A 27,164-nucleotide genomic window follows, 5' to 3' on the forward strand; every position below is an offset into this window, starting at 1 on the left:
CTACCAAAATGGCAAGATTTGCATCTTTTAAAAAATTTGTCTAATCATAACCACCCCATTGAAGCTAGCCTATCCTTATAAAAGGTAAAGCTTATAAGTGGTGAATGAGAATAGCAAAAGCTAGGCAAGAACCCGATTCTTGGGATTCATTTAAGGAATTATTCTTAAAGGAATATCTTCCTAAAAATGAAGAAGATCAAAATTGGGAGGAGTGGGATAATTGTTCTGGAACTAAAGAATTTAAATCTCACTCAATATATAGCTTGCTATAGAGAAATTGTCTTAAAGCTTAAGGGAATAGACAATTTTAAAAAAGTAAGAGGCTTCATTAGAGGCCTAAAAAGGGTGTACAAGAAGGAAGTCCGCTCTCCAAAGAGCAAAAAAACTTAGATGAGGCTATAAAATTTGTAAAAAAATTTGATGATACTAGGGATAATGGTAATCATAAAGAAAACGATAAAAAAATTTCATATAAGCCTCATGAAGAAAATTTTGGTTCTCAAAAAAGAAAGGGTTTTTTCTTTAAAAAGGAAGAACCTCTTAAAAAGCAAAAATCCAATCCCTTTCTCAAACCGTGCTTTTTTGTTGAGGGATTTTTCCTCTTCTTCTTCATCTGACTCTTCAAAGTCATCATCACTATTCTCCACTACTTCAGAGTCCGGATCCTATTCCTTTGATTCAATGTCTAATTCCCCATCTGAATCTGAGTCTTGACTTTTCTTTTTCTTCTTCTTTGATTTGCCAACTCCCAACCTTTTCTCAACTCTGGTAGCTGCTATCACAATTTCTTCAAAACCCACCATTGCAATATCCACATTTGCAATTGCACCTCTTAAACTTTCCCTTAATCCCTTTGCAAAGTAGTAGGCCAACATTTCATCTAAAGGCCTATCATGACATGTAAGCCTAACCACTAACCCCCTAAATTTCTAGGCATAATCCTCCACCAACATATCCTTCTGCTCCAAAACCTTGATCTTCCTTAAAATTTCATTAGGGGTCTTTTCCCTCCTAAATCAACTCAAGAATCTAGTTCTTTATGCATCATAATCATTAAAATGAGTCAACCCATACTGGCTAAACCAATTCATTTGTAGAACCTTCTAAGGTGGGTGGCACCAAATTGTTGCTTCTTCACCAGATCCCCATATATCTCTTCAAATCCACTAGCTAGCCATTGCGTCTCAAACTGAGCCACGTCGCCAATCAAGGTCCTCTTTGGCCTTCCCTGAAAACTTTACTGATCGGACCTTTGGGTTAGGTGGTACTGGTTGTTGAGCATCCATCTTTTCCTGAACCTAGGCTTGCTTCTTTAATCTTGGCTTACAAACTGTAACCCTCTCTAGGGTGGAGGTTGTAAAGATGTCAAGGCTAATATTCCTACCCATTTATTTAGGTGCCTCTGTAATTAATTAAGGATTACATACCTAATCCTACAACTCTAGGTCAAATCCAGGTGGAGTTGCTTCAAATTTACCTCCTGCAAAACCACTTGCATCCACATCTTCATGTAATTCTCCCACATTATCTGGGACAATCTACAGATGTCCCTCTCCAGGTTGCTCTCCTAAATTACCTTCATAATTAAATGGATCTACACTGATGTCGGATCTTGCAAACTGGTCCTCTAAAACTGACTGGCCTACGACCTTGTATAGTATATTGTTGCCTTCTTTCGATCCTCCTGACCAAACATTCACAATGCACTCATGAAACATAAACATGCAACAAACAGTAACTCCTACCATAACTCCAGCATACACACACCTAAAGGGGCCCATAACCTTCCTAGGCAATCAAGGCTTTCCCATGAACTTACACACTAAAATGGGTATTCCACCTAATCTATCAATATGGTTTATTCTAGATTAAGGTTTAATATAGTAGCCTAAACTTGCTCTCGCTCTAACATATTAACCACAAAGATGCAAACTCTCTAAGAATCATGTTGTGAGGTTTGGGCGTAATATCATGTCGCATCAAGAAGGTCGGCCCCACCATCTACCCATGCACATCATTCCTTGGTGGTCATAGTGCTCACTCTCTTAATTAAAGGGTCCAAGTCACTTCTACCACCTCAATTTAAAGGGCCCCAACCATTTCTATAACATAAAGAGGCCTCATACGAAGAAATTCTACTTTGCATCTGCCTTCTATGTTGCGTCAACAAGATACCCCTCACCAAGTCCACCGAAAGCTTATCACCAATATGCCCTACCTTCAACTATGGAGATTATTCCTAATCTACCACTTAACATTTCCTCATGTCATATCATGGGCCATCCAAACCTTACCACCGAAACAGCAGCTTAACCACCGACTTAGGTGACGTGAGGATGTGGTCACCATTAGTAATGGGGATATGTTAACCACTTCATATAAGTTAACATAGTCTTACATGCTCGGCATACCGTAAGGAACTTTGCCAACTTACCTACTCAAATAGATACCTATCTTTTATAACATGATGCTTAAACATATAAAGTGGCTTTACCTTGAGCTTAATGTTAAATAGCGAAAGTCTGAGAGTGTATATGCTTACTTAAGACTAGTAATAATGGTCAACCATTATTAAGTTTGGCATAGTGTTAAAATTAGTAAATTAATCACTTGTATAAAGTCAATTATGACACTAAGTAATATATAATCATTCCCTTCTTGCATGAAACACTTGTGATCTTTGCTCTTGTCTATTATTGCTTACATGTATGCTATTAGATTCTTACATGTTAGATGGTTTCTTGCTTAAATAGGACTGCTTGTAGGTTCTCTCACATGCATTAGCCTCTTCTTCCCTCGCCTTTTGTGAGAGAGAACCACCATGAAGGACATTCTCTTTTAGGAATATAGAGCTATATCTTCATCTCCTTACCAACAAGGAGCAGTTAGATGTGATAAACGAAGCGAGAACACGATGGCGATAAACTAGCACACCCACATTAAGGAGTTTCATTACAATTCAAAGGCAAGAAGTCCTAATGATACATGATTCGGCAAGGCTAAGGTAAGCTCTTAACTTGACCAACAATCCAATAATAGATAAACCCTCTCTTGTAGACAAGGAGGGTTCTCTACCTTGCCACATCAAAGATATAGTATTTCTCCTGTCACAAAACTTCCTTCATTATATAAGGGGATTGCCACCTACGTATGATAGTTTTGTCACATCTTTAAATGTTGATGTCAGCCCTACTCCTCTCACATTTGAGGAGTTCAACTTATTGCTTTAGGAGATGAGGAGATAAGGATGCAAAGTCATAATATTGGGGACCAAGATTTTTGCCCGCTAACACAGAAGAAGGGTGTGGATTCTAATGCTTTAATTTTTTTTTAAAGGTTAAATGTTTTTATTGTAGAATGCAAGAAAAACAAGTACATGCTAAGAATGGAACTCTAAAGACCAAGGAAGAATCCAATCATGTTTAGAAATAGAGCTATTTGTTGCCATTAAAGAAGTGTACAGTGAGACAGCTAATATTCCAACACATGATGATTCTTGGATCATCAACAGAGTAGGGCTTCTAGGCACATGAACAGACGTAAGGATTGGTACTCCTTCTCCTAAAGCCTACGAGAGATGACATCATAGTGGGTGGCAATGGGACATCATAGTTGCGATGAGTAATGATGCAAAGTACCCAATAAAAAGTTTAGGTACTATTTTTAATTATGTTTAAATAAGGTTGTACAAAATGTCCTTCAAATGTTCTTTGGGTTCTAGATATAAAGATAAACCTCCTTTATTACATCAAAAGTGTTTGTTGCATAAGTAACATCATACTTGTCATACATGTCCAATTTATACAAACCACCCTCGTCAAAGATCCAGTAAGCACAATCTATTTAACATGTTCTTTGTCATGAACAAATGTATTTATCAAAATTCAACATTAAGACCTTGCCTTGCTAGAGTGGGCGCAGAAAGCAGATTTTTTTGAATACCTCGAACAAACAATACATTTCTAGACAAAGATCCGCACCACTAACAATAGTGAGAAAACAATCTCACTAATACCTTTAACAAGGTAAGAGGCATTATTGGCACATGTAACATATTTTTGTGAATACCTCGAACAAACAATACATTTCAAGACAAAGATCCTCACCACTAACAATAGTGAGAACAATCTCACCAATACCTTTTACAAGGTAAGAGGCATTATTGACACATGTGTAACAGTGTGACCACTTTGTGCATTCTCCATATGTTTGACCAAACATCTTTAAGAAGTTTGTGTTTAGAATTACCAATAACAAGAAACCAACTATGAACAACAGTTGCACAAAGACATGCATCCTATTCATCAAGATTATGATTGCAAATAGCGAGAAGTGAGAAGTCTTGATGTGGACAACGAAATTAGTTGAGTCCTCTTTCTTAGAATTCTTATCGGAGACAAAATTGTTGGATCCCTTATTAAATTCTTTCTTCTTCTTTTGAAGAATGGTGTAGTTAGTTTTGATGGAGATGATAAGGTCATTGCAAAGGGCATTCAGAGGAACAACTTGCATGAGCTTTCATCTCAATGTTTGTAGTCCAAACTAACTTGAGTAGCAGCCAACTTTGGCATGAGAGATATGGACATCTCACTGTGCAGACACTTTAGAGATGCAGCAAGGTAAGCTAGTTGAGCAATTGCCACCAACTTCTAAGAGTCCGGTTGTATGTGAAGCTTGAATGATAGGAGTAATCAGCACCAAAAACCCTTTCCCATGAGAGGCTAGTTTTAGGGCCAAGGCTCCTCTTCAACTCATACACCCTAATCTCTGTGGAAAGATGGGTACAATTACACGGACGTTCTTCCTATTTTTTTACATTGATAAATGATTACATTAGAAAGATTTGGGTGTGTTTTCTTAAGGAAAAATATCATGCTTTTTGAAAGTTTAAGGAATGGCTTCCAACTAGTTGACAAGAACAAAAAGTTGAAGTATTGGGACTAATGCCCCAATTTGCTTCCGAAAAAATTTAATTCAATATATTAAAAATAGTTCTAATTTGTACAAATTGACACATCGACGTATTAAAATACAAAACAAAACATAGTAACTCCCGAAATCTTAATTGTAATAAATCCCAAACGCCATAAAAGGTGAGTTACATCCAAAATGCCATAACAGGCGAGTTACATTGAGTATGAAGTTACACAACACAATAGGCCGGTCTCTGCTCATCCTTCTTGTCCTCCTCCTCATCATCATCATATGAATTCTTGGGTTTCACCAAAGAAAGATGCATAAAATAGCAGCTCACTACTGCTCGCAAAATGGTGTTTTGTGCAGAGCACAAGAATGGTTCTATTGTTGAGATGGCAAACAAAAAGGAGTATTATACTTAATGGCAAGAATCTACCTAACTCCTTTTGGGTCGACATAGTCAACAAGAGTGCAACAAAGGTTGTTAAAGGGATGATTCCATTATAGGCATACTAATGTAAGAAACTTTAAGCTACACACTTGAAAGTCTTTGGGTGTGAATGTTATGTACATGTTTCGATGCTAAAAGAACTGAATTGGATACCAAAAGTAGCATCTTCTTGGGTTACAACATGGAATCAAAGGGATATCGACTGTATAACCCTGAGGTAAAGAAGATCATAGTGAGTCATGATGTGGTATTCCAAGAACAACCACATTGGATGGAGGAGGAGCTTCCTTCTTCTTCATCATGCAACAAGGAAATCACCAAGGCAACAAAAGTTCCACGTGTAACATAGGCTTCCTCATATTCTAATGGAGGGCAGCCCGCCCCATTTCTTATGGACATGGATTTTGAAGATGAAGGACAAGAGCATGATGTGGTCTTGTCCATTTCAAAATCTACATCCATTTCCTATGGACGTGGATTTTGAAGATGAAGGACAAGAGAATGATGTGCCACAAAAAGGTAAGCCATAGGTAACTTTTGGATGGAGCAAAACCTTCGACCATCAAATATCAAAGATACTCAAGATTCAAGAGCCTGCCACCTTTGTTGAAGCACAAGGGGATCCAAAGTTACAGCCATGCAAAGAGAATATGACTTCATCCTAAAAAACGACACGTAGGACCTTGTAGATCGTCCTTCAAGGCATAAGGTAATTGGCACTAAGTGGGTTTACAAAGATAAATACAAATCTGATGGTACTTTGGAAATATAAAAGGCATGGCTGGTTGCCAAAGATTTTGCACAAGTTAAAGGTTTTGACTTTCAAGAAACTTTTACTCCTATAGTCAGGTTAACCATAATCCGCACCGTTCTTGCATTGGCAGCACAAGGGAATGGCATGTTCTCCAAATGGATATAAAATTTGTTTTCCTCCATAGGAACCTCGAGGAGGAGGTATATGTGGAACAACCACATGGATTCATGGTTTATCGATTCTGAAAGCAAAGTTTGTAGGTTACCAAAAGCACTCTACCAGGGGAAACACCATGGTACCAGAGGATTTATGCTTACTTATTGAGTATTGGTATCTTATGCAGTCCTTCAAATGTAAATTTGTAAATCTTTTGTGAGGAGGGGAAGTATAAGGTCAATGTTCTCTATGTAGATGACCTCATCTCTTCATAAACAAATGAAAACGTTTAGTACATTATTGAGACCTCAAACTTCCACATTAACATAATGTAATATCACTACCATTCATATAACCACATGATGTAACACATGTTACCACATATTCAAAATCCCACGTTTGCTCACATGACATCGTCATGAAGTCAACACCATACCATCACTTAATCTTTTAAACATACATTGAGTCACGACTATTCAACATGTCAAATGTAAGCACATGTACTAGAATGTAGAAAGAAATTAAAAAACCAATACACATATTCCCACAATGCACACATATATTAATAGTTTCATACAAAGGAGAAATATCCTCCCGTAGGAGCTCAAATCACCCCACCTGAGCACCTCTGAGCTCAAGTCACTTAAACTCCTTGCAGCAACCAACAGAAAGTGACTAGAAGGGATCTATGTACCACAAACTGAGTGGGCTAATTCCATCCATATCTTGGTCTCCCTAACCTTTCTAGCACTTCCGTAGAACTATGGAGATCTTGTCGCAAGACGGATTGGCTCGAGAATCTACCATAGTAGAGAGTCCATTATTCCACCACAATGGCATTAATGTAGACTCTATAGTCACATAATATGGCAAAGTACATAATGGCAATGATTTAGTCATGTTATACATACATAATGCTATGTATGAATACATACAACAAAGCATACTCATGTCCCATCAAAGTACTCAAGTAGTCCTATGAATTGATCGGCCCATCCTAGAGTTTTGCAAAAGCATACTCCATTGTACCCTCCAAAGCATTCTTCTTCTTAACCTCCAAATCCTAGAGGATTATGTCCATAGTCTTCAAACATGCCCATGGAATTACCTCTTTCCCTTGAGCCCTCCAAGGTTGAACTCTATATTTACATTTGGTTGGTACATCGATCCCTCTAGATAGAACATATTTGGGAATGGGAAGGGCCACTTCTCTTGTCTCTCTCTTCCGGTGTAGGAGTCTACATTGACACCTACAAGTGTGGTGACTCAAACAACTGACATTACACACATTCACTTCTTGATTTGGCAAATATATTTCACTTGATATCTAAAGTCCCAACCATATTCCTTAGAGAATGCCTCTTGATTTGGCAAGTATATTTGACTTAATATCTAAAGTCCTGACCATAATCCTCAAATAATACTTTATTAATTGGTCTCTAAAGTAACCTAACATCTCTTATAGCCCTACGCTCTGCCAAGACATCCTTCTACCTAATCTTGGTCTTCTCTCACACATAACTTTACTTAAAATAAATCTGGTCATGGTTTAATTATTCAACCATTACATCCACTAATCATTTACCTATGGCTTCAAAAAAAGCAATATATGATTTTTTAAACATTCTCTCTAGAAACTCTCTTATTCTAACATGTTTCCTTATAGGTCATTATCTTAAATTTGAAAAATTTAATGTCCTTAAAATGCCTCAATTCTAACCTAAACATTTAGCCACACTACTACTGGTTTTAGTTTCATGATCCTTCACTATTACTTGTTTTAGGGCTCCCTCTAGATTTTTAGAAATTTCCAATTCCTTGTCATCCTTATAAGCCCCAACGATGACCCCAAAAGACGGTATCAATCATAAAGGTTAAGAACAAAACTAGTCAAAATTTAGCAAGGACATAACTTTAGATCCATTTGAATAACAAGGGCTTTCTTTCTTCAAAGCCACCAGATCTATGAAATTCTTCTTTCAAAAGGTCCAAAAGAAAAGCTCTTTAAATCATTCTTCAAACTTCAGATGTGTCTTTATGAGTATCACCCTAAGTTTATTCCAATGCAGTTCTGTTTCCCATATTTACATGCTTTCACTGCATCATGACCCATCTCTCAAAAATCTAGGGGTTACATCCCTTAACCTCATATGCTTGGAAAACAATGGATTTCGAAGGCATATAGAAAGGACTGAGGCCTTCCCAATGGCCCAGACTTATACAAACTGACACACTCTGCATTTAATTTTTAAGAGCTTTGTCCTTGCAATGATGCAGAGCTACATTCGACTTTTTCAAACTCTCAATCGAACCCGTATGGACTTTTCAATATGCTCGGCAAATTTTCGAAGCAAATAGGACCATTTTAGGAGGCCATAGATCAACTTTTGTTGATTAGGATTAACTGTGCTTCATCAATAAAAATACAACTTTGGGCATCTCAAACCACACATTTCTTATGCACCATCACATTACAATCCATCATCACCACCACCTTGGGTGAAACTGTATAGAGAGCATGAGTTGAAACTGGGCGCATGCCCTTGAAGGGGACACATGATGACTGTTAGTGGCTCTCTGAAGATGCAACAATTTGCATGTGATAAGCACATAATTCTCCTAAATCCTATGCTGATACCAGTTGACATGCCTAATGAAATAATAATATCGGTGGCGGTTTCATTCATTCCCCCACATAGTTGGTAAACAACCCACAAATTTGACCCACCCAGCCTGCCCTCCCTTGTAGTCGTTAAGATCTCCCGTCAACACAGCATCACCTCCCTTAATTTCTACACTAATATTTCCACACCTAGCAGCATAATGGCCGCCTCTGAAGAATATTTTCAACTGTAGTTATTTTCCTAGTGCCATAAGCATTGGCTCTCATCCACACCATTGCTTCCCATTTGGCATAATGCTATGATACCCAATTGGGGCACGACTAAGAAATGAAGGTATGATTAGGCTTGTGTAAAATCCTTTAGCGACTATCGCATCTTACAAATCTTTAGTCCCTACCTTTCATGATGAAAACTTGAAAGGTAGCAACTTATTGCATCTAACAAATCTTTTGTTGCTACCTTTCATGCTGAGATCATGCGCATGCAGAATTATGACCATGCACAAGCCCCCTTAAAATATGCATACAAAGAAACATTACAGGTCCTCGTACCATTACCAATATGGAGGATTCTAGGTCCCACAATCAGAGAAGAGAGTTTGCATGTTAAAGAAGGCACTCTACAGGCTATGGGCTGTAAGATTTAGAGCATCTAGATCATAGGTCATATCTTCAATCCTGTCTAAATATAACATCTTGTAGAAAACATGATGTGCAGTTTAAAAACGAACTGGGTCCTAAAGCCTCGAAATTCAACATCATCCCCATGGCTTCAAGTGTCCATCAGCAGACACAAACCAGGTCTGTTGGCATTTCACACGGCTAACTCAATTGGGCCATCCGAAAAGCCTATGATCAAAAGCCTCGCATATTCACAAAAAAAGCTTGTTATCAAAGGCTTTTCATACGGCTGTGCAAAAAAAGACCTCTCATTCATCCCAAAGTTGGCCCGCCTCTAAATCTTAAATAAAGACGCTAATCACATACACACACACACACACACACACACTGATCTTTAGCCATGTGGCCCAACAAACATAAAAAGACACCTTTTGGTATCCAATATGACCAAAACCTGTACCTAAAGATAGCTAGCAGACATGAGAGAGAGAGAGAGAGAGAGAGAGAGAGAGAGATTTACCCATGTCAATTTTTTATTCAAAACCGTACCTGTGAAAGAAAAACTACCTTTTTTTGGCAAACTCTCCCTCCAAACAATGGAAAATTTTAACAATCCAAATGCCAATGATTACACAAAGAATGAGATAGCCTATACCCTCATCATACAACACCTTGAATCTTAAACCCGGTTCCCAGGCTAAAATACTCGTAACTGCCAGATCCAGTAACCCCTTGAGAGTCTTTACTCAGCAATGCTTACTTTTGTACAAAACTGTTGCCGTCTGATACACCAACTTCAGGAAAAATCGTGACTTACGAGAATGAACTGATGCAAACTCACCCCCTCAGCAGAGGGCAGGAAAATACTGACTTCTCCCTTTGAATTCTGATATATTTTCAATGACTTCTTCTTCAACATTAGCACCTGCCCGCCTACCACTCTTGGTGCCTTTCTGAGCACGAGATTTGGAACCCCAAATAAAAATTGTCAATTTTCGAAAATTTGGAGACTTTGGGCAAAAAAATGTTTTGTACCAGTCAATCACATCAGCCTTGGTAATTTTTCTCAACTCTTCTGCCTCCCGATTGTTAATGTCAAAGAGATACCTGAAACCCCAGAATGATTTAGTAAACAAGCAAGAACCCTACCTTGATTGAACTATATGCAGAGCAAGGCAAAACATAGGCCAGTCATGAGCATGGATTTTGAGGTTTCTAAAGTTGAAAAAGTGAAAGCATGTTATGACCTAGATTTAAGGCTAGGGCCCACTCAGGCTGCCCGTGAATGACAAGCAGGCTCCAACTCCCCGCCCACTGTCCCATGGGCAGGAAGATTTGTGTAACCCGTTCCAGTTCTCCTCAATGAACCAGATTATATGAGAAGGTAGTTGATAGTAATCACTAACTCTGGGAGGGGGGATTCTATATAAGATTTTAGAAGGACCTATGCATTACCTTTGCTCCACAATTTGAACCCAGTGGCGATCAGTTTCCTCTGTTAAATGATGGTCTCTCTCAAGCTTGTCCTCGATTAAAGCATCCACATAGTGCCCAAACTCATCATCATCAATGTTGTCCTGCCAAGTAATCACCAACAATGAGTAAGATCCAAACATGATCAAATGCATCACATGCCTAGTGCATCATAGCCAAAGAAATAAAAATGGATGTTTCTTATGTCATGGCTGGTTTTAGACCAACATATCCACATGCCACCTTATCGCAAGGCAGTCTGCTCAGTTAAAGAATCGGTGTCAGCACAAAGTTTAAGTACCCCTTGTGTGTGTGTGTGTGTGTACACATATATACATACACATATATATACTTATATATATATGTAAGACTCAAGAGGATACAACATGAACACCAACTGCTCGCTGAAGCTCGCGCTCCCCCCCTGCTCACGCTACTGCACACCTCCCCCCTCTTCCGCTTTCGCGTTTGCTCACCCCTCCCGCCCCCCCGCCTGCATTCGCGTTCGCCCCCCCTCCCCCGCCTGGCTGTCCTGCGCGCCCCAGCGCTGCTGCGCCCGCCGCCCCCTGCTCCTTCTCCTCTCCTTCGCGCCCTCCCATCTTCCTTCAGCGCCTCACCCCCCCACTCGCCGCTGTTGCCATATCTTCCCCCCCGCCCCCTGATTCGCGTTGCTTCCGCCTCCCCCCTAGGGCCCTTTTTTGGTCTTCGCCGCCTTACCTTCCCCCCCCTTTTTTTCTGATTTTTCCGTCCCCTGGGGTTTTCCCCCCCTTTTTTTTCGTTTTTGCCTTCCGCCCTTGTGTGCAGCTCGGCTCTTGCAGGACTCTCCGCTTTGCTCCGCCTTCGACCTAGCTTCAGACTCTGATGGAGGTTCCTCCCCACCTCAGAGGGACTCTCCCGCAGCCCCCTCGCCCGCCCCTGAGGATACCCCCATCAGGCTTTCTCTTTCGCCAGAAGAGGAAGCGAGCCTCACCGCGGAGGTGGAACGCCTCCAGGCGCATTCCACCATCTGCCGTATAGTCGGCACTCGCCCTAGCAGAGGGGAGATCCGGGATCTTCTCCAAGCCCGCCTTCTTGCAAATGTGGGCAAGATCCTGGACGTTCAGCTACTGGGCCGTGGTCACTACCAGATCGAATTCGAGACTGCCCAGAGCGTGGCCAAGGTCCTAGCCATGAGTCCCCTAGACATCAGGGGTGCTCGGGCATTCTTCAGACCTTGGCAGCATGGCTTTGACCCAGCAGCGGCCGAGCAGGGAGAGCGCCTCTTCCATGTTAGAGTTTGCTTCCCTGGACTCCGCCGTGAGTACTTGCCGCTCCTTTCTAGGCTGGGAGCATTGGTGGGTTCGGTGCTAGAGACTGGCCCCACAGCAGCTTCAGTGGTGGCCAGAGCAGCTGGGCTACCTTCCGTCAGAGTTTTGGTTCCGGACATCTCCTCCCTTTCGAAGGTCATTCAGCTACCGAGGATAGGGGGGGGATGGATTGATCAGAGAGTGGAGTTCTCGGGGCTCCCGAACCAGTGCTTTATTTGCAGGCAAGTCGGCCATCTGGCCAAGGCCTGTCCTCGCAGGAGACCCCGACCCTCACCGCAGCAGCAGGCCCCTGATGGCCCGCCCACAGATGCGGCTCGGCAGGCAGCCTCCGGGACACCTGCTCAGGCCACAGAGACCTCGGAGTGGCAGCCTGGACAGGGGCGCCGTCGAGGGAGACAGCCATAGCAGCATGCCCAGAGACCGATGCAGCCGCCGCAGCCTCAGACTCAGCACCACTGGGTTCCCGTGAGGAACAGCTTTGCTCCCCTACAGGAGGAGACCCCTGCGACGACTGAGGACCAGGAGATGCCAGCACCCCCTCCTTCACCCCCCCACCCCCATCCCCCGATACCGCCTCGCTTCCTCCTTCGCCGCCTCCCGCCCCCGCTCCGGTTTCGGCAGCAGCTCCTTCTCCACCCCCCTCGCCCCCCCCTCCTCCCCCCCCCCCCCCCCCCCCCCCGCCAGCCTCAACTCCCCGGGAGGCCCTGGGGTAGTCCCCTGGCATTCACCTGCAGTCCGAAGGGCTCTGAGCTCCGATCTTGATCGAGCACAGAGGAGACTTACCATGCCGATTCGGGCTTCACGGTTATCATCTATCCGCAGTCGGTTGAGTCGCCTCGGCACTAGACAGCGCTCGGAGGCTTTTGATTACTCCTTCACACGGCTCTTTGGAGCAGAGGGCCCCTATGAGCCAGCACCCATCCGAGTTCATGTAGTGATACCTCCGCCCGCGGGGAGGAGGCACTTGACTCAGCGGTGGCCTTCTCGTTCCCTCTCTGTGGCCCATGCGACCGGGAGTGGACTCTGGAGCTCGCTCTTAGCACTTTGAAGACTCAGGCAGTTGAGTTTTCACACCATGTGAGCGATCTGGAGGTGATAGATGTGATAGGCCAACTATGGGAGTTGGCTCATTTTTTCTTGGATCCCGGGAGTGTGGATGCCTCAGGGATTCGCCATTTGGTCGTTCGCATAGTGGCAGACTTAGCACGCGACCCTGGATATGTCTGCATTCACGAGGTTGCTATGTCTAAGCGAGAGGCAGTCGCCATGGGACAACCACTGGCGCTTGATTCGTGATTCTTGCAGCACACCGGGTGGGCAAATTCGTAGCCGCTCGGATGGGGACTATTCTCCATCCAAGCCGCTTGCGAAGGCCCGCCGTACGGCTCAGACAGCATCCACCTCAGCAGGTCATCCATGAGGATCATCTCATGGAATGTACAGGGCCTCGGCGGAGCACATTACATACGCTATCGTGGTTGCTTGAGGCAGGAGCTGCAGAGATGCCTGGTTGGTGGCAGTATTGATATTTTGATGATGCAGGAGCACCACTTGGGTGAGAGCAGGATCCGGAGATATGGTTCGGTGATGCCTGGTAGATGGGACACCTTTTGGTCTGCAGGGTTCAGCCCTTTGGGTGGACAGGGAGGAGTATGCATGGTCATTGCAGATGTGTGGCGGCAGGCCATTGTGGATCGAGGGATCATTGTGCCTGGTAGAGCACAGTATGTCATTCTGAGGATGCATGATGAGCTCTTGGGCGTGCTTAACGTCTATGCACCCAACCATGCTAGCGCCAGAGCAGAGTTCTGGACCCAGGTTACGGATGCATTGCCAGAGGCCGCACACTGGTGTGTCGGGGGAGACTTCAACATGCTTGAGGACCCGGCCGATAGGGTGGGAGACAGTCATGTTACAGTGCACGGCACGGAGCTTGCAGCTTGGGAGCGATTTTGCATGTCACTAAGGATCACTGATGCATGGCAGCATGGGGCCTTCTCCCGCTCTCAAGACAATCTTAGTTTCTCTCGGTTGGATCGCCGGCGGCAGGGAGGGACTATTCTATCACGGATTGATCGCTTTTATGTGGGCGACTAGTTAGTGGAGCGAGGGGGCTCCGTTGGCATTCTCGCTGGCACCTCATTTTCAGACCATGCGCCAGTTATTTTGACACTTGGGGAGGGGACACGGGAGCCCAGCCTGCAGTTGAGGATCCCAGAGAGGGTACTTACAGATCCTAGTCTCGCTGAGGACATTGAGAGGATATGGCATGATAGTCAGTGCTCTGACCAGGATGCAGCAGGCCAGTGTGCCCAGGGACTCATCGAGCTTAGCTCTTTTCTGCACACGGCAGCTTTGACACGGCTGAGAGAGACTCGCGAGCGAGAGCATCGGCTGAGACGCAGCCTTGCTTCGCTCCAGCGCCTTCAGGAGCAACAGCCTGCATGTGAGTGGGTGGCGTCCCAGCTGAGCCAGGCAGCTCAGGAGGTTAGAGAGGCAGAGGAGCAGAGACATGAGTTTTACTATCGCCGCCAGGCCTCTCAGTGGACGCAGCTTGGTGATAGAGTGACTGGAGAGTTTTTTGAGATCACTGGACCCCGCCATGCTCGAGCAGGAGTCCGTCAGCTTGGGAGGCCGGACGGATCGGTAGCTACTGAGCCCGGGGAGATCAGAGCCATTGCCACTGGGTTCTATAGAGACCTACTTTCAGAGGAGCCAGCCACTGAGGCTCGGGATGCTTGCAAACAGACTGTGTGGGCCCATGTGCAGAGGAGGGTCACAGATCGTATGCGTACAGTTCTGGGTGCGCCTCTTTCAGAGGTTGAGCTTGCTGAGGCCTTGAGGGTCCTGCCGCGCCATAGTTGCCCAGGGGAGGATGGATTGACGCCTGCCTTTTTTATGCGCTATTGGGACCTTTTGGGGCCAAGCCTCCGTAGGGGCTTTCAGTATGTTTTGGACACTGGGGTGATGCCACAGAGCTTTTCAGAGGGCTTATGAGGGCAGACTTCAGAGAGTGGAGGTGGAGTCGCCTTTGGTTGCAGAGTGCACCTTCCAGAGGATACGGGTAGTGGCCACCGCTTCTCGGAAGTGGCATATTGACCCAGACCCTGCAGATGTGCTCCCGGATTGGCGCGTATGGGCATATGCAGCGCGCCCCTTGGCCCGGCTACAGTGGGACCCTGGTGAGTACGAGTGGCATGATCCTTATGCAGCCCTTGAGGCCACAGAGACCACCTTTTTCCAGTATACTGTTCGGCTGGGGTGGCATATTTTGACGGCGAGGAGGATGGTCTCCCCAGCTGCAGCGGGGCATTGGCGGCTACAAGGACTTCCACAGGAGTTCCTGGAGGATTTTTGGGCCCGGCTCTGGGCCAGTAGACAGGCCCGCAGGATCTGGACTTTCCAGTGGGTGGCTGGTCGCCCACAGGGGATCAGCAGTTGGCACTTGGCTTGTCTACAGCGGTCTTCCGGCGGCCTGTGTCCGATGCGGCCACCCTATGGAGACACAGAGACATTGCCTTTGGGATTGCCCTCAGGCGCAGCAGATTTGGCTACGGATGCTGCGTATTCTCGCCCCCCTCTCTCCGGAGGGTTTGTATACGTGGGGTGCCGCTGCTTGGTCGACTTCGTCAGGGCCTGCTATGGGCTATGAGACGGAGCAGGACAGCCAGGCCATCAGATTCATTAGGGGCCAGCCTCGCCTTGTTCCTTCACCGGATTTCTCGTCCGCCAGCTGGACACAGGAGAGGGATCTACGATGGTAGCTCCTCAGCAGCCTCACCATCTGGTTCACCTGGAGGGCCCGGTGTTTCAGGGCCTTTGAGGGGAGATTGGAGCCACCAGCAGAGACTGTTCGGGGGATTTGGCAGGAGTTGATCCACACCCTGCGAGGACAGTATGACCGCATCCGGGGTGACTCAGATGAGGCGATCTTGCGGCGCCAAGCTTTCCACACCACCTGGCGCAGCGGCCCCTTCTATACCCTACACACCCCGCTGGCATTACAGGCCACCTGTTTGGCTTTTCCCCCCTCCTATTGTATGATTTAGCCCCTCAGTTCTTTGTACTGATGCTTGTACTTTGCAGCACCTAGGGAGAGTCTCCCGGGCTGCCTTGCTTTGTCCACTACTCTGTTTTCCTTGCGAGCAGGAGAGGATCTTTTGTAGCCCTATGGGCGTCTTTATATAACTAATGAAAGGATCTTTTCTCGAAAAGAAAAAAAAAAAGAGGATACAACATGCGGTGTATACGAGAACACTCACAAGATCTTTCACAGCACACGACTTTAAAACCCAAATTACACAATAACAAAGACAGAGATGAATACTATATTACTGAAGTGATACAACAGATGGCAAAGCCCCACACCCGTGTGCTCTTGTGAAGGGAGCTTTGATGGCTGATCTGGAACTGTTAACACAGGCTGCATGCTAGTAGAAGCTAGGGAGTAAACTCACAGCGATGACTGATGAATTGTGTGGAGAAAGAGCTGGCCATGAATCTATATAGGCATGTATACGCAGGGTGCCCATGCCATGACTGTGGGTCCACGGTCATAGTCAGTGCCACCATCCGCCATGTAGACTTGGCTCATAAAGATGAACTATAAACTGCATCCAGGCTATCACAGCCCAAAAGCATGTTTGAAGGCCTAAATCCCTCATTCACACCGTAAGGCCTAAATCCATCATTCACACCAGAATGGTCTGTCTGGCATTAAAAAGAAGATCAAAGAGTGGCCCAAAGTCTGCAATGCAAACAACTGATTGCACCATCTTACTCCAAAATGCATGTCAGGTACAAACAAGGAAGTATCCTTACAGGGAGGAGCATGACCCCCATCACTCCAATCACAGGGATCAATGGCTCTGTAGGGCCGATTTGGCATAGAAGGAATAACAGAAGAAACAGGAGAGCATAGGAGGCATTCTGACAAATTGTTTAAAAATGGCTCTCACAGCTTCTCCTGATGTTTAGAAACTCTTCCCTAACCTCGTACACGGTTTCACTTCCTCAATAAATAGCTTTTTGTAGTAAAAACAGGGAAACAAAAGAATCAGAAAGACAGTCATACCAGGAAACTCTGAAAGTTATTGATGAATTTATCAATACGTTGTTTCAGGTACGGAGGCGAAAATTTTGCTGACAACACACGGAAGCAAAACCCCAACACTCGGTAGGTCATCCTTGCACTGCAGCTCACTGTATAGCCAAGCTGCTCCTTTGTTCTGCAAAAACAACAAAACACAAATCAATAAGCCTCCCCTTGCACTTGTTCATAGACTTGCCACACACCTAACCCTCGTTGGTCACATCGTAGGATCCTGATGACCAACATGCTACTGGACAACAGGCAATAGTTACCTCAACTCGTTGAAGCAAGGCTCATACACAATCGATTCAAAAAGGTCATAGATCGCCCTTGCCTTAACACTCACTTCACCCTCGTCTTGATCAAGTTGGAAATACATCTGCAAGAACAGGCAGTAACCTGAACAGATAATCCTTTGCCAGATGCCATCATCAGTGAAAAGAAAGACAATTACCTCTACTGCAGAGTTCTCCTCCATCATATTTTTCGCGTCTGCACTGTAAACTAAACTGGTGCCAGAAGGAAGCTTTAGTATTTTCTCTTTTGGTTCAGCTGCATCTGGCAATGGTTCCATGACAAGATAATCTTTGAAAATTTTGACAATTGCCATGGCCTCTTCTTCCAAAAGGTTACCATGGCAAAGGGCTACAATGTGAATCTGGTAAGCACATACATCAGTCAAGATATTCATTACCACAGCCACTAATACGTACACTTACATACACATACACATACATACATATAGATATTTATGAGTGACATGGTGTGTGATATATATATATATTTATTTTATTTGTTTTTTCCGGGAAAAAGATCCTTCAATTAGTTAAAGAAAAACAGCCGCGAAGGGCTAAGTACAAGCACGATGGGCTAGATACAGCCTCACCTCATATAAGGGTGGGAGAAAAATTATCAAAGGGGAAGAGATGCTTCTCCTCCGGCTGGCCACCCTGTGAGAAGAAGGCTATCTCGTATAGGGGGAAGGGCGGGGAACAACCATATAGGTGGTCTGTAATGCCAAATGGGGTCACCGCCTCTATCTGTGAGGAAAGGGCCAAGCCTCCAAAGTCTCGAGAAGGCTTCCCGCCGCTTCCGCATGCGGTCAGAACCTCCTTGAAGCTTCCCCCACTGACCGCGGAGGGTGTGAATGATATCGAGCCATATGCTCCTGATGGTCTCAGCCCATGGAGTGCAGGTACCCTCGATGGCCTCGTTGCATCTAGCACACCAGATGTGCCAGGCTGCTATACTACTGCAAATCTCCCATCGTTGGCATGAGCCTGGTCGTAAAGCACCCGTCAGTGGGGCTGTGACTAGTACTGATGCAATACGATAGTAGGAGATCTGAAGGGCTAGTCTTCCCCCATCCTCCTCATAAGTCTTGACCACTCTAGCCTCAATGGCCCAAGCGACAGTACCCCAAGTGATGATCCGGGTCGATGCCTAGTCCATAGCAAAGATGCAGAGAATCCGCTACCAAATCTGTCGAGCCTTCGAGCAATCCCAAAGGCAATGTCGTTGAGACTCTTGGGGGTGGCTGCACCTCGGGCAAGCTGCTAACCGACCTCCGACTGCCAGCCAAGTACCGACCGCCAAACTCCTGTGTGCCGTCAACCAAAGAAAGAGAGTGATCTTCCTCGGCCGAAAGCTGTCCCAAAGCCTCTTCCAAAAATCTGAAAGGAAGCGCTGTGATAGGCCCTAAGACTGCCAGTGCGTTGCCGATGCCGATGTGCCATCTATCTCAGGCATCTGGATCTTGCGGCTACGCCGCGTTGTATATGCAAAGAAAGGGGCATCCAAAGTCTCCACACAATCTGTGGGATCATGCCAAGTCCACTCTCCAAGGTCCCACTGCAACCGCGTGAGAGGTCGGCACTCCCAAATCCATAGCCGCCAAAGTCTCTCCTTGGCCACCTTGGCCGGTGCTCGATCTATGTGCCATGCCCGTGCCCGAAAACCAATCACCCTCACCCTCTGCAAGGTACAACCTTTGAAATCCTCCAAGGGGTGCTCTGATCTCTCTAGTTTGAAATGGGATCCAATAGAAAAAGTGAGCAGACCACTATCCTCATCTCCTCCATGGACCGCCACAAGGACATCGTGTCTGGTGAACACGCCTAGCCACACCAGGGGGGTCGGGTCTGGAATAGGAATCAGCCACTACTAAGGAATAACTGAGATGATGTCGATGCTGAGCCTATCTCTACCCCGGATCCTTGTCAGGCCTCTCCTACTCTGCCTGAGGTAGCTGCCTAAGTGCAATCCAATCTCCGAGAGACTTGGTTGGTTCTGGTCGGGCCCCTAGCATGTGGCCACTGGGTAAACGGATCAGGGGTTCCAGATCAACGGCTGCCAAAGCTGCTCCTTTGAAGGCACTGGAACAATCTGTCTGAGAGCTGGCCTGAGATGATCCCAAGCACGAAGTAGATTGGCTGCAAATTTGTCCTCAAAGGCAAGACTAAAACCATGGGCTCGCATCTCTGTGAATATCCATCTAGTACTCTGCGGCCCCGGGCCTCCAAGGCTCAAAGTGCGGGTTGAAATCTGGGCCAAGAGGAAATCCTTCCAAGGCTCACCACAAGGTAGGAGTCCTTTGACAATCAACTTGCCCAACAGGACACGGCTCTGTATAGCTGGATCGATGAGGCCAAGTCTCCCTTTGCTACGTGGCTGAATGATCACTCTCCATGCCACCTTGGCCCTAGCTCGCCTCCCATCGCTTCCAGCCCATAAGAAGTTCCGGATCAAAACGTTGTACCTGGTCAATACATGCCCGAGAAAAGGCCCAACACGAGGTGATGTACCACATGGTGGCAAGCAGTACCTCGTTCGTCACCACCACTTTGCCTGCTAGGGATAGCCTCGCCGAGCTCCAGTATAAAAACTTCTTCCAAATACTCAAAAGAAGCGGAGTGAGCTGCTGCCCGAGAGAGAGATCAATGCCAACCTGGCAACCAAGGTATCGGACTGGTGCCCCTCTGGATCCATTGGAAAGCCTCAACTGGTCGCTAAGTCGAGGTGGGTGTTGAGCCTACCCAAAAACCACACGACTTGTGCCAATTGATCTGCACTCCTGATGCAAAGAAAAAAATCTCTATCACCTCCGCGAATCTCTAGAGATTCCCAACATCTCCCGCAAGGTAGGCTGCTCTGTCGTCTACAAATTCTGAGTCCAACAACTCCTCCTGCGTGCAAAGGGGAAGGCACAATCCCTGAAGTCCGGTCTCTTGGGCGAAGAGAATACTACTCATGGGCTTGGCGACAAATAGGAAGAGGTACAACGCCAACGGACAACCCTGTCGAACCAAGCGAGAAAGGGAAAATTTGTTGCCTGCTCATTGTGCCCTCTAGAAAGCTCCAGTCCACCCTGTCATAAGCTTTCTCAAAGTCTAGGAGTAGCACAATGAGGTCCTGTTGCCGCATCCTAGCCGAAGCTGTAGTTCTAGGAGAGAAGACTGAAGTCGCCAACTGATGGCCTTGGCCAAAATCTTATAGGCCGTCCCTAGAAGGGTGATGGGTCTCTAAAACCGGTCTATGGACACATAAAGCGGTAATTCATTCACAAATAACCTGGACTTACTCAGACACACAATCACAGAATCCTCGCTCCCTCGCTCAACAACACATTGGCCCCGAAGTCCGGCGCCCCTTGCGGTATTTCTTTATTGTTAAAAAGTTGGAAAAAATACAAAGCTCGAGTGCAACAGAGCACTCTACTTGCACCAACTGAGTTTTACAAATTCTGGGAGAAATTTGCCAGCATAACTGCACTAAAACTGTTCCATAACATCTCAGAATGAGTCCCAACTGACAGGCTCACTTCCATAGGCATCAGACTACCCAATGGAGTCCAAAACATCACAATTCAGCTTGCTGTAATTTTCTGCACAGACCTGTTTTCAGCTCTGTTTTCAGCCCAAATTAACCCTTGTACTGTCCTGGAAGACTTTAGCAAAGTCCTACTGCATTCTGGCATCAACCAGGCAACATAACAGCCCAAAAACAGCACCTAAACAGTGCTGAAACAGCGTTGTATTGAAAGGGTTATTACCCTCTTCCGTCCCTGCTTTGGTGTAGGAACTAACTACACCGGTTCCTGTTCAAGGAGGCAACTAGCCTCTGCATATAGGCATGAAATTCACACAACTGTACCTGATTTTATCTGATGAGTAGTCTGCAAGAGAGAGAGAGAGAGAGAGAGAGGCTGTGGGGAGCAAGCTCAACCCTCAATACATGAGTTGCAGGGCAAGGGAGTGCACCACAATAGCTCTTTACCTGCAACAATCCACCATAATGGCTGCAAATGAGCCTCATTTAGCCCAAAATCCCACGCTTCCCTCTTCCTAGTGTGGAAAATACACAAAAATTTGACACTTGGCACATTTTAAGCCTTTTCCACATGCAATCTTCCAAGCTAAAAATCTCCTGACTGGTTCACATTCTCACAACAATCCTTTGCCAGCTTTTGGTCCCCTTGACATTCTACACAAACTGACGCGAACACTTTTCAATTCCGACACTGCCCAAAATAGCAGTTTCCTAGATTTTAGGGATGATGTCATCTGCATTCCTTTTGGTCTCCTGACCATCCTTGACCACTATGGTCACTTCAGAATTTGCTTAGAATTCAAGATACATTCACATTTCGGTGGCGGCCACTTACTCGGCCTATGCCCTCATTCAGTGGCCATGTCCTGGACACTGTCATTCATCTTTCAGTGCCCATGTCCTGGGCACTGTCATTCATCTTTCAGTGCAGTTCTCAGGCTTAGCCAACCACTGGTCCAAAGTCCCATTGGCTGACCCATTCTGACATTGCAATGGCCCAAGCCCTTCCAAGAGATCCCGGGGGAAAACAACAGCAACCAAAGAGAAAGAAAAGAAAAATATATATTTATAAAGATATGTAAATAAAGAAAACAACTGCAAAAATTTTCACCTCCTGGTGACATACCCCCCTCTTGAAAGAAGCAAGCGACCTCGATTGCAAGTCCACATGCAAACGGATGACACAGGACGATCACAAGATTCCGCAGGTGATTAGTGTCATCGCATGTATCTCCTGCCAACGGATGACACGGGACGATGATAGGGATTCCCCACTACCATTTGTGCCATCGCAGGTTCAAGCCTTTCAAATACATGTTTCCGGATGCAACACAGGGCGATAGCATATATTTTATACTATTAGTGTCACAACATGTAAATCATTGATTTGAAGCGTAACAGATACAACTTCAAAGCACTGAAAGTTCATTCATTGATTAGGTCATTGACAACAAATGTGAAAACTGTACATTGCCAAACATATAATACAAATGTACAGGTCATTCATAATTCAGCTTCAAAAAGCATATTAAATCACTGCAGGTTCTAACAGGAAGGCTTCCTTGTAAAGTTGCATCAACTGAGATGAATCAGCCAGTTCAACCTCATCCATCCATTTAGCATCCATTGGTGAATAATTTCTGAATTTCACCAAGTATCTTCTTGCAACTTGTCCTTTCACTTTTCTGTCTTTATGGGCCAGAATCTGCTCAGGAACCAGAATTTCATCCAATTCCTCCACTTCAGGCTGTTCCTTTGGCACCATATCTTCTGGCACATTGCCAATAAAAGACCTCAACAGGCTCACATGAAATGCATTATATATCTTCCAGGTTTCTGGCAATTTCAGCCTGTACCTGTGCCTGGGTAACATGTTGCACTGGATCAGCTAGTATCACAGGTGCCTGCTCAACATGCTCTACCCTCATTTGCAACTGTTCTTGTGCCCTCTCTACTGCATGCTGGGATGCTTCAGCCTGGGAATCCCCTGTACGTGACTGCAAAAATTTCTTCATTCTGGGATTCTTAACTAGCTGCTGAAAAGTTCCAAGCATGCTAAGAAGCTGTGCCTGAAACAAATCCTCCTGTTCCTGTTCTTCCTCTAACAAGGCTGGCTGTACTACTGGCTCCGTCCGAGCAGAGGCTGACACCTCGGCACCCATCACCTCTATACGCTGTCTGCGAGTAGAAGAGGAACTCTCTTCGGCAGGGAGCTTGCCTTTCCCTTTGTCTGTCATACTGTCAACTGAAAGTTTAAGGGAACCTATATCCAAAGAAAGAGACCGTACTCTTTCTCACCTGTAATCACTTGTACCTCACTATGTGTGTCTCCTGTTCACCCAATCCAATCCGTGTCCGGGCTCTTGCAGAAAAGAGGACCCTGTCCCGGCAACGGAACCATAAAACCGGTCTATGGACACAAAGCGGTAATTCATTCACAAATAATCTGGACTTACTCAGACACACAATCACAGAATCCTCGCTCCCTCGCTCAACAACACATTGGCCCCGAAGTCCGGTGCCCCTTGCGGTATTTCTTTATTGTTAAAAAGTTGGAAAAAATACAAAGCTCGAGTGCAACAGAGCACTCTACTTGCACCAGCTGAGTTTTACAAATTCTGGGAGAAATTTGCCAGCATAACTGCACTAAAACTGTTCCATAACATCTCAGAATGAGTCCCAACTGATAGGCTCACTTCCATAGGCATCAGACTACCCAATGGAGTCCAAAACATCACAATTCAGCTTGCTGTAATTTTCTGCACAGACCTGTTTTCAGCTCTGTTTTCAGCCCAAATTAACCCTTGTATTGTCCTGGAAGACTTTAGCAAAGTCCTACTGCATTCTGGCATCAACCGGGCAACATAACAGCCCAAAAACAGCACCTAAACAGTGCTGAAACAGCGTTGTATTGAAGAGGTTATTACCCTCTTCCGTCCCTGCTTTGGTGTAGGAACTAACTACACCGGTTCCTGTTCAAGGAGGCAACTAGCCTCTGCATATAGGCATGAAATTCACACAACTGTACCTGATTTTATCTGATGAGTAGTCTGCAAGAGAGAGAGAGAGAGAGAGAGAGGCTGTGGGGAGCAAGCTCAACCCTCAATACATGAGTTGCAGGGCAAGGGAGTGCACCACAATAGCTCTTTACCTGCAACAATCCACCATAATGGCTGCAAATGAGCCTCATTTAGCCCAAAATCCCACGCTTCCCTCTTCCTAGTGTGGAAAATACACAAAAATTTGACACTTGGCACATTTTTAAGCCTTTTCCACATGCAATCTTCCAAGCTAAAAATCTCCTGACTGGTTCACATTCTCACAACAGTCCTTTGCCAGCTTTTGGTCCCCTTGACATTCTACACAAACTGACACGAACACTTTTCAATTCCGACACTGCCCAAAATAGCAGTTCCCTAGATTTTAGGGATGATGTCATCTGCATTCCTTCTGGTCTCCTGACCATCTTTGACCACTATGGTCACTTCAGAATTTGCTTAGAATTCAAGATACATTCACATTTCGGTGGCGGCCACTTACTCGGCCGATGTCCTCATTTAGTGGCCATGTCCTGGACACTGTCATTCATCTTTCAGTGCCCATGTCCTGGACACTGTCATTCATCTTTCAGTGCAGTTCTCTGGCTTAGCCAACCACTGGTCCAAAGTCCCACTGGCTGACCCATTCTGACATTGCAATGGCCCAAGCCCTTCCAAGAGATCCCGGGGGAAAACAACAGCAACCAAAGAGAAAGAGAAGAAAAATATATATTTATAAAGATATGTAAATAAAGAAAACAACTGCAAAAATTTTCACCTCCTGGTGACATACCCCCCTCTTGAAAGAAGCAAGCGACCTCGATTGCAAGTCCACATGCAAACGGATGACACAGGACGATCACAAGATTCCGCAGGTGATTAGTGTCATCGCATGTATCTCCTGCCAACAGATGACACGGGACGATGATAGGGATTCCCCACTACCATTTGTGCCATCGCAGGTTCAAGCCTTTCAAATACATGTTTCCGAATGCAACACAGGGCGATAGCATATATTTTATACTATTAGTGTCACAACATGTAAATCATTGATTTGAAGCGTAACAGATACAACTTCAAAGCACTGAAAGTTCATCCATTGATTAGGTCATTGACAACAAATGTGAAAACTGTACATTGCCAAACATATAATACAAATGTACAGGTCATTCATAATTCAGCTTCAAAAAGCATATTAAATCACTGCAGGTTCTAACAGGAAGGCTTCCTTGTAAAGTTGCATCAACTGAGATGAATCAGCCAGTTCAACCTCATCCATCCATTTAGCATCCATTGGTGAATAATTTCTGAATTTCACCAAGTATCTTCTTGCAACTTGTCCTTTCACTTTTCTGTCTTTATGGGCCAGAATCTGCTCAGGAACCAGAATTTCATCCAATTCCTCCACTTCAGGCTGTTCCTTTGGCACCATATCTTCTGGCACATTGCCAATAAAAGACCTCAACAGGCTCACATGAAATGCATTATATATCTTCCAGGTTTCTGGCAATTTCAGCCTGTACCTGTGCCTGGGTAACATGTTGCACTGGATCAGCTAGTATCACAGGTGCCTGCTCAACATGCTCTACCCTCATTTGCAACTGTTCTTGTGCCCTCTCTACTGCATGCTGGGATGCTTCAGCCTGGGAATCCCCTGTACGTGACTGCAAAAATTTCTTCATTCTGGGATTCTTAACTAGCTGCTGAAAAGTTCCAAGCATGCTAAGAAGCTGTGCCTGAAACAAATCCTCCTGTTCCTGTTCTTCCTCTAACAAGGCTGGCTGTACTACTGGCTCCGTCCGAGCAGAGGCTGACACCTCGGCACCCATCACCTCTATACGCTGTCTGCGAGTAGAAGAGGAACTCTCTTCGGCAGGGAGCTTGCCTTTCCCTTTGTCTGTCATACTGTCAACTGAAAGTTTAAGGGAACCTATATCCAAAGAAAGAGACCGTACTCTTTCTCACCTGTAATCACTTGTACCTCACTATGTGTGTCTCCTGTTCACCCAATCCAATCCATGTCCGGGCTCTTGCAGAAAAGAGGACCCTGTCCCGGCAACGGAACCATAAAACCGGTCTATGGACACATAAAGCGGTAATTCATTCACAAATAACCTGGACTTACTCAGACACACAATCACAGAATCCTCGCTCTCTCGCTCAACAACACATTGGCCCCGAAGTCCGGCGCCCCTTGCGGTATTTCTTTATTGTTAAAAAGTTGGAAAAAATACAAAGCTCGAGTGCAACAGAGCACTCTACTTGCACCAGTTGAGTTTTACAAATTCTGGGAGAAATTTGCCAGCATAACTGCACTAAAACTGTTCCATAACATCTCAGAATGAGTCCCAACTGACAAGCTCACTTCCATAGGCATCAGACTACCCAATGGAGTCCAAAACATCACAATTCAGCTTGCTGTAATTTTCTGCACAGACCTGTTTTCAGCTCTGTTTTCAGCCCAAATTAACCCTTGTACTGTCCTGGAAGACTTTAGCAAAGTCCTACTGCATTCTGGCATCAACCGGGCAACATAACAGCCCAAAAACAGCACCTAAACAGTGCTGAAACAGCGTTGTATTGAAAGGGTTATTACCCTCTTCCGTCCCTGCTTTGGTGTAGGAACTAACTACACCGGTTCCTGTTCAAGGAGGCAACTAGCCTCTGCATATAGGCATGAAATTCACACAACTGTACCTGATTTTATCTGATGAGTAGTCTGCAAGAGAGAGAGAGAGAGAGAGAGAGAGAGAGGCTGTGGGGAGCAAGCTCAACCCTCAATACATGAGTTGCAGGGCAAGGGAGTGCACCACAATAGCTCTTTACCTGCAACAATCCACCATAATGGCTGCAAATGAGCCTCATTTAGCCCAAAATCCCACGCTTCCCTCTTCCTAGTGTGGA

The 27,164-nt window shown here is 45.4% G+C and overlaps 1 protein-coding gene across 2 annotated transcripts in view; it reads right to left on the minus strand.

Moving 5' to 3' along the window:
* Window positions 1-10,037: 10,037 nt before the first annotated feature.
* Window positions 10,038-27,164, minus strand: part of LOC147615252 (Insulinase (Peptidase family M16) family protein) — a 45,989-nt gene continuing 28,862 nt past the window's right edge. For both annotated transcript variants that reach the window (XM_086779320.1, XM_086779319.1), the window contains exons 16-20: window positions 17,849-18,052; window positions 17,667-17,773; window positions 17,377-17,530; window positions 10,978-11,099; window positions 10,038-10,629 (exon numbers count right to left, since the gene is read on the minus strand). In XM_086779320.1, coding sequence (XP_086635446.1) covers window positions 10,368-10,629; window positions 10,978-11,099; window positions 17,377-17,530; window positions 17,667-17,773; window positions 17,849-18,052 — 849 coding nt within the window. In that variant the 3' untranslated portion in view covers window positions 10,038-10,367. The remainder of the gene's footprint in view (window positions 10,630-10,977; window positions 11,100-17,376; window positions 17,531-17,666; window positions 17,774-17,848; window positions 18,053-27,164) is intronic.

The sequence above is a fragment of the Cibotium barometz genome, chromosome 40 (genome assembly GCF_041138505.1).
Source record: "Cibotium barometz isolate CiBa-2024 chromosome 40, ASM4113850v1, whole genome shotgun sequence".
Classification (NCBI taxonomy): domain Eukaryota; kingdom Viridiplantae; phylum Streptophyta; class Polypodiopsida; order Cyatheales; family Cibotiaceae; genus Cibotium; species Cibotium barometz.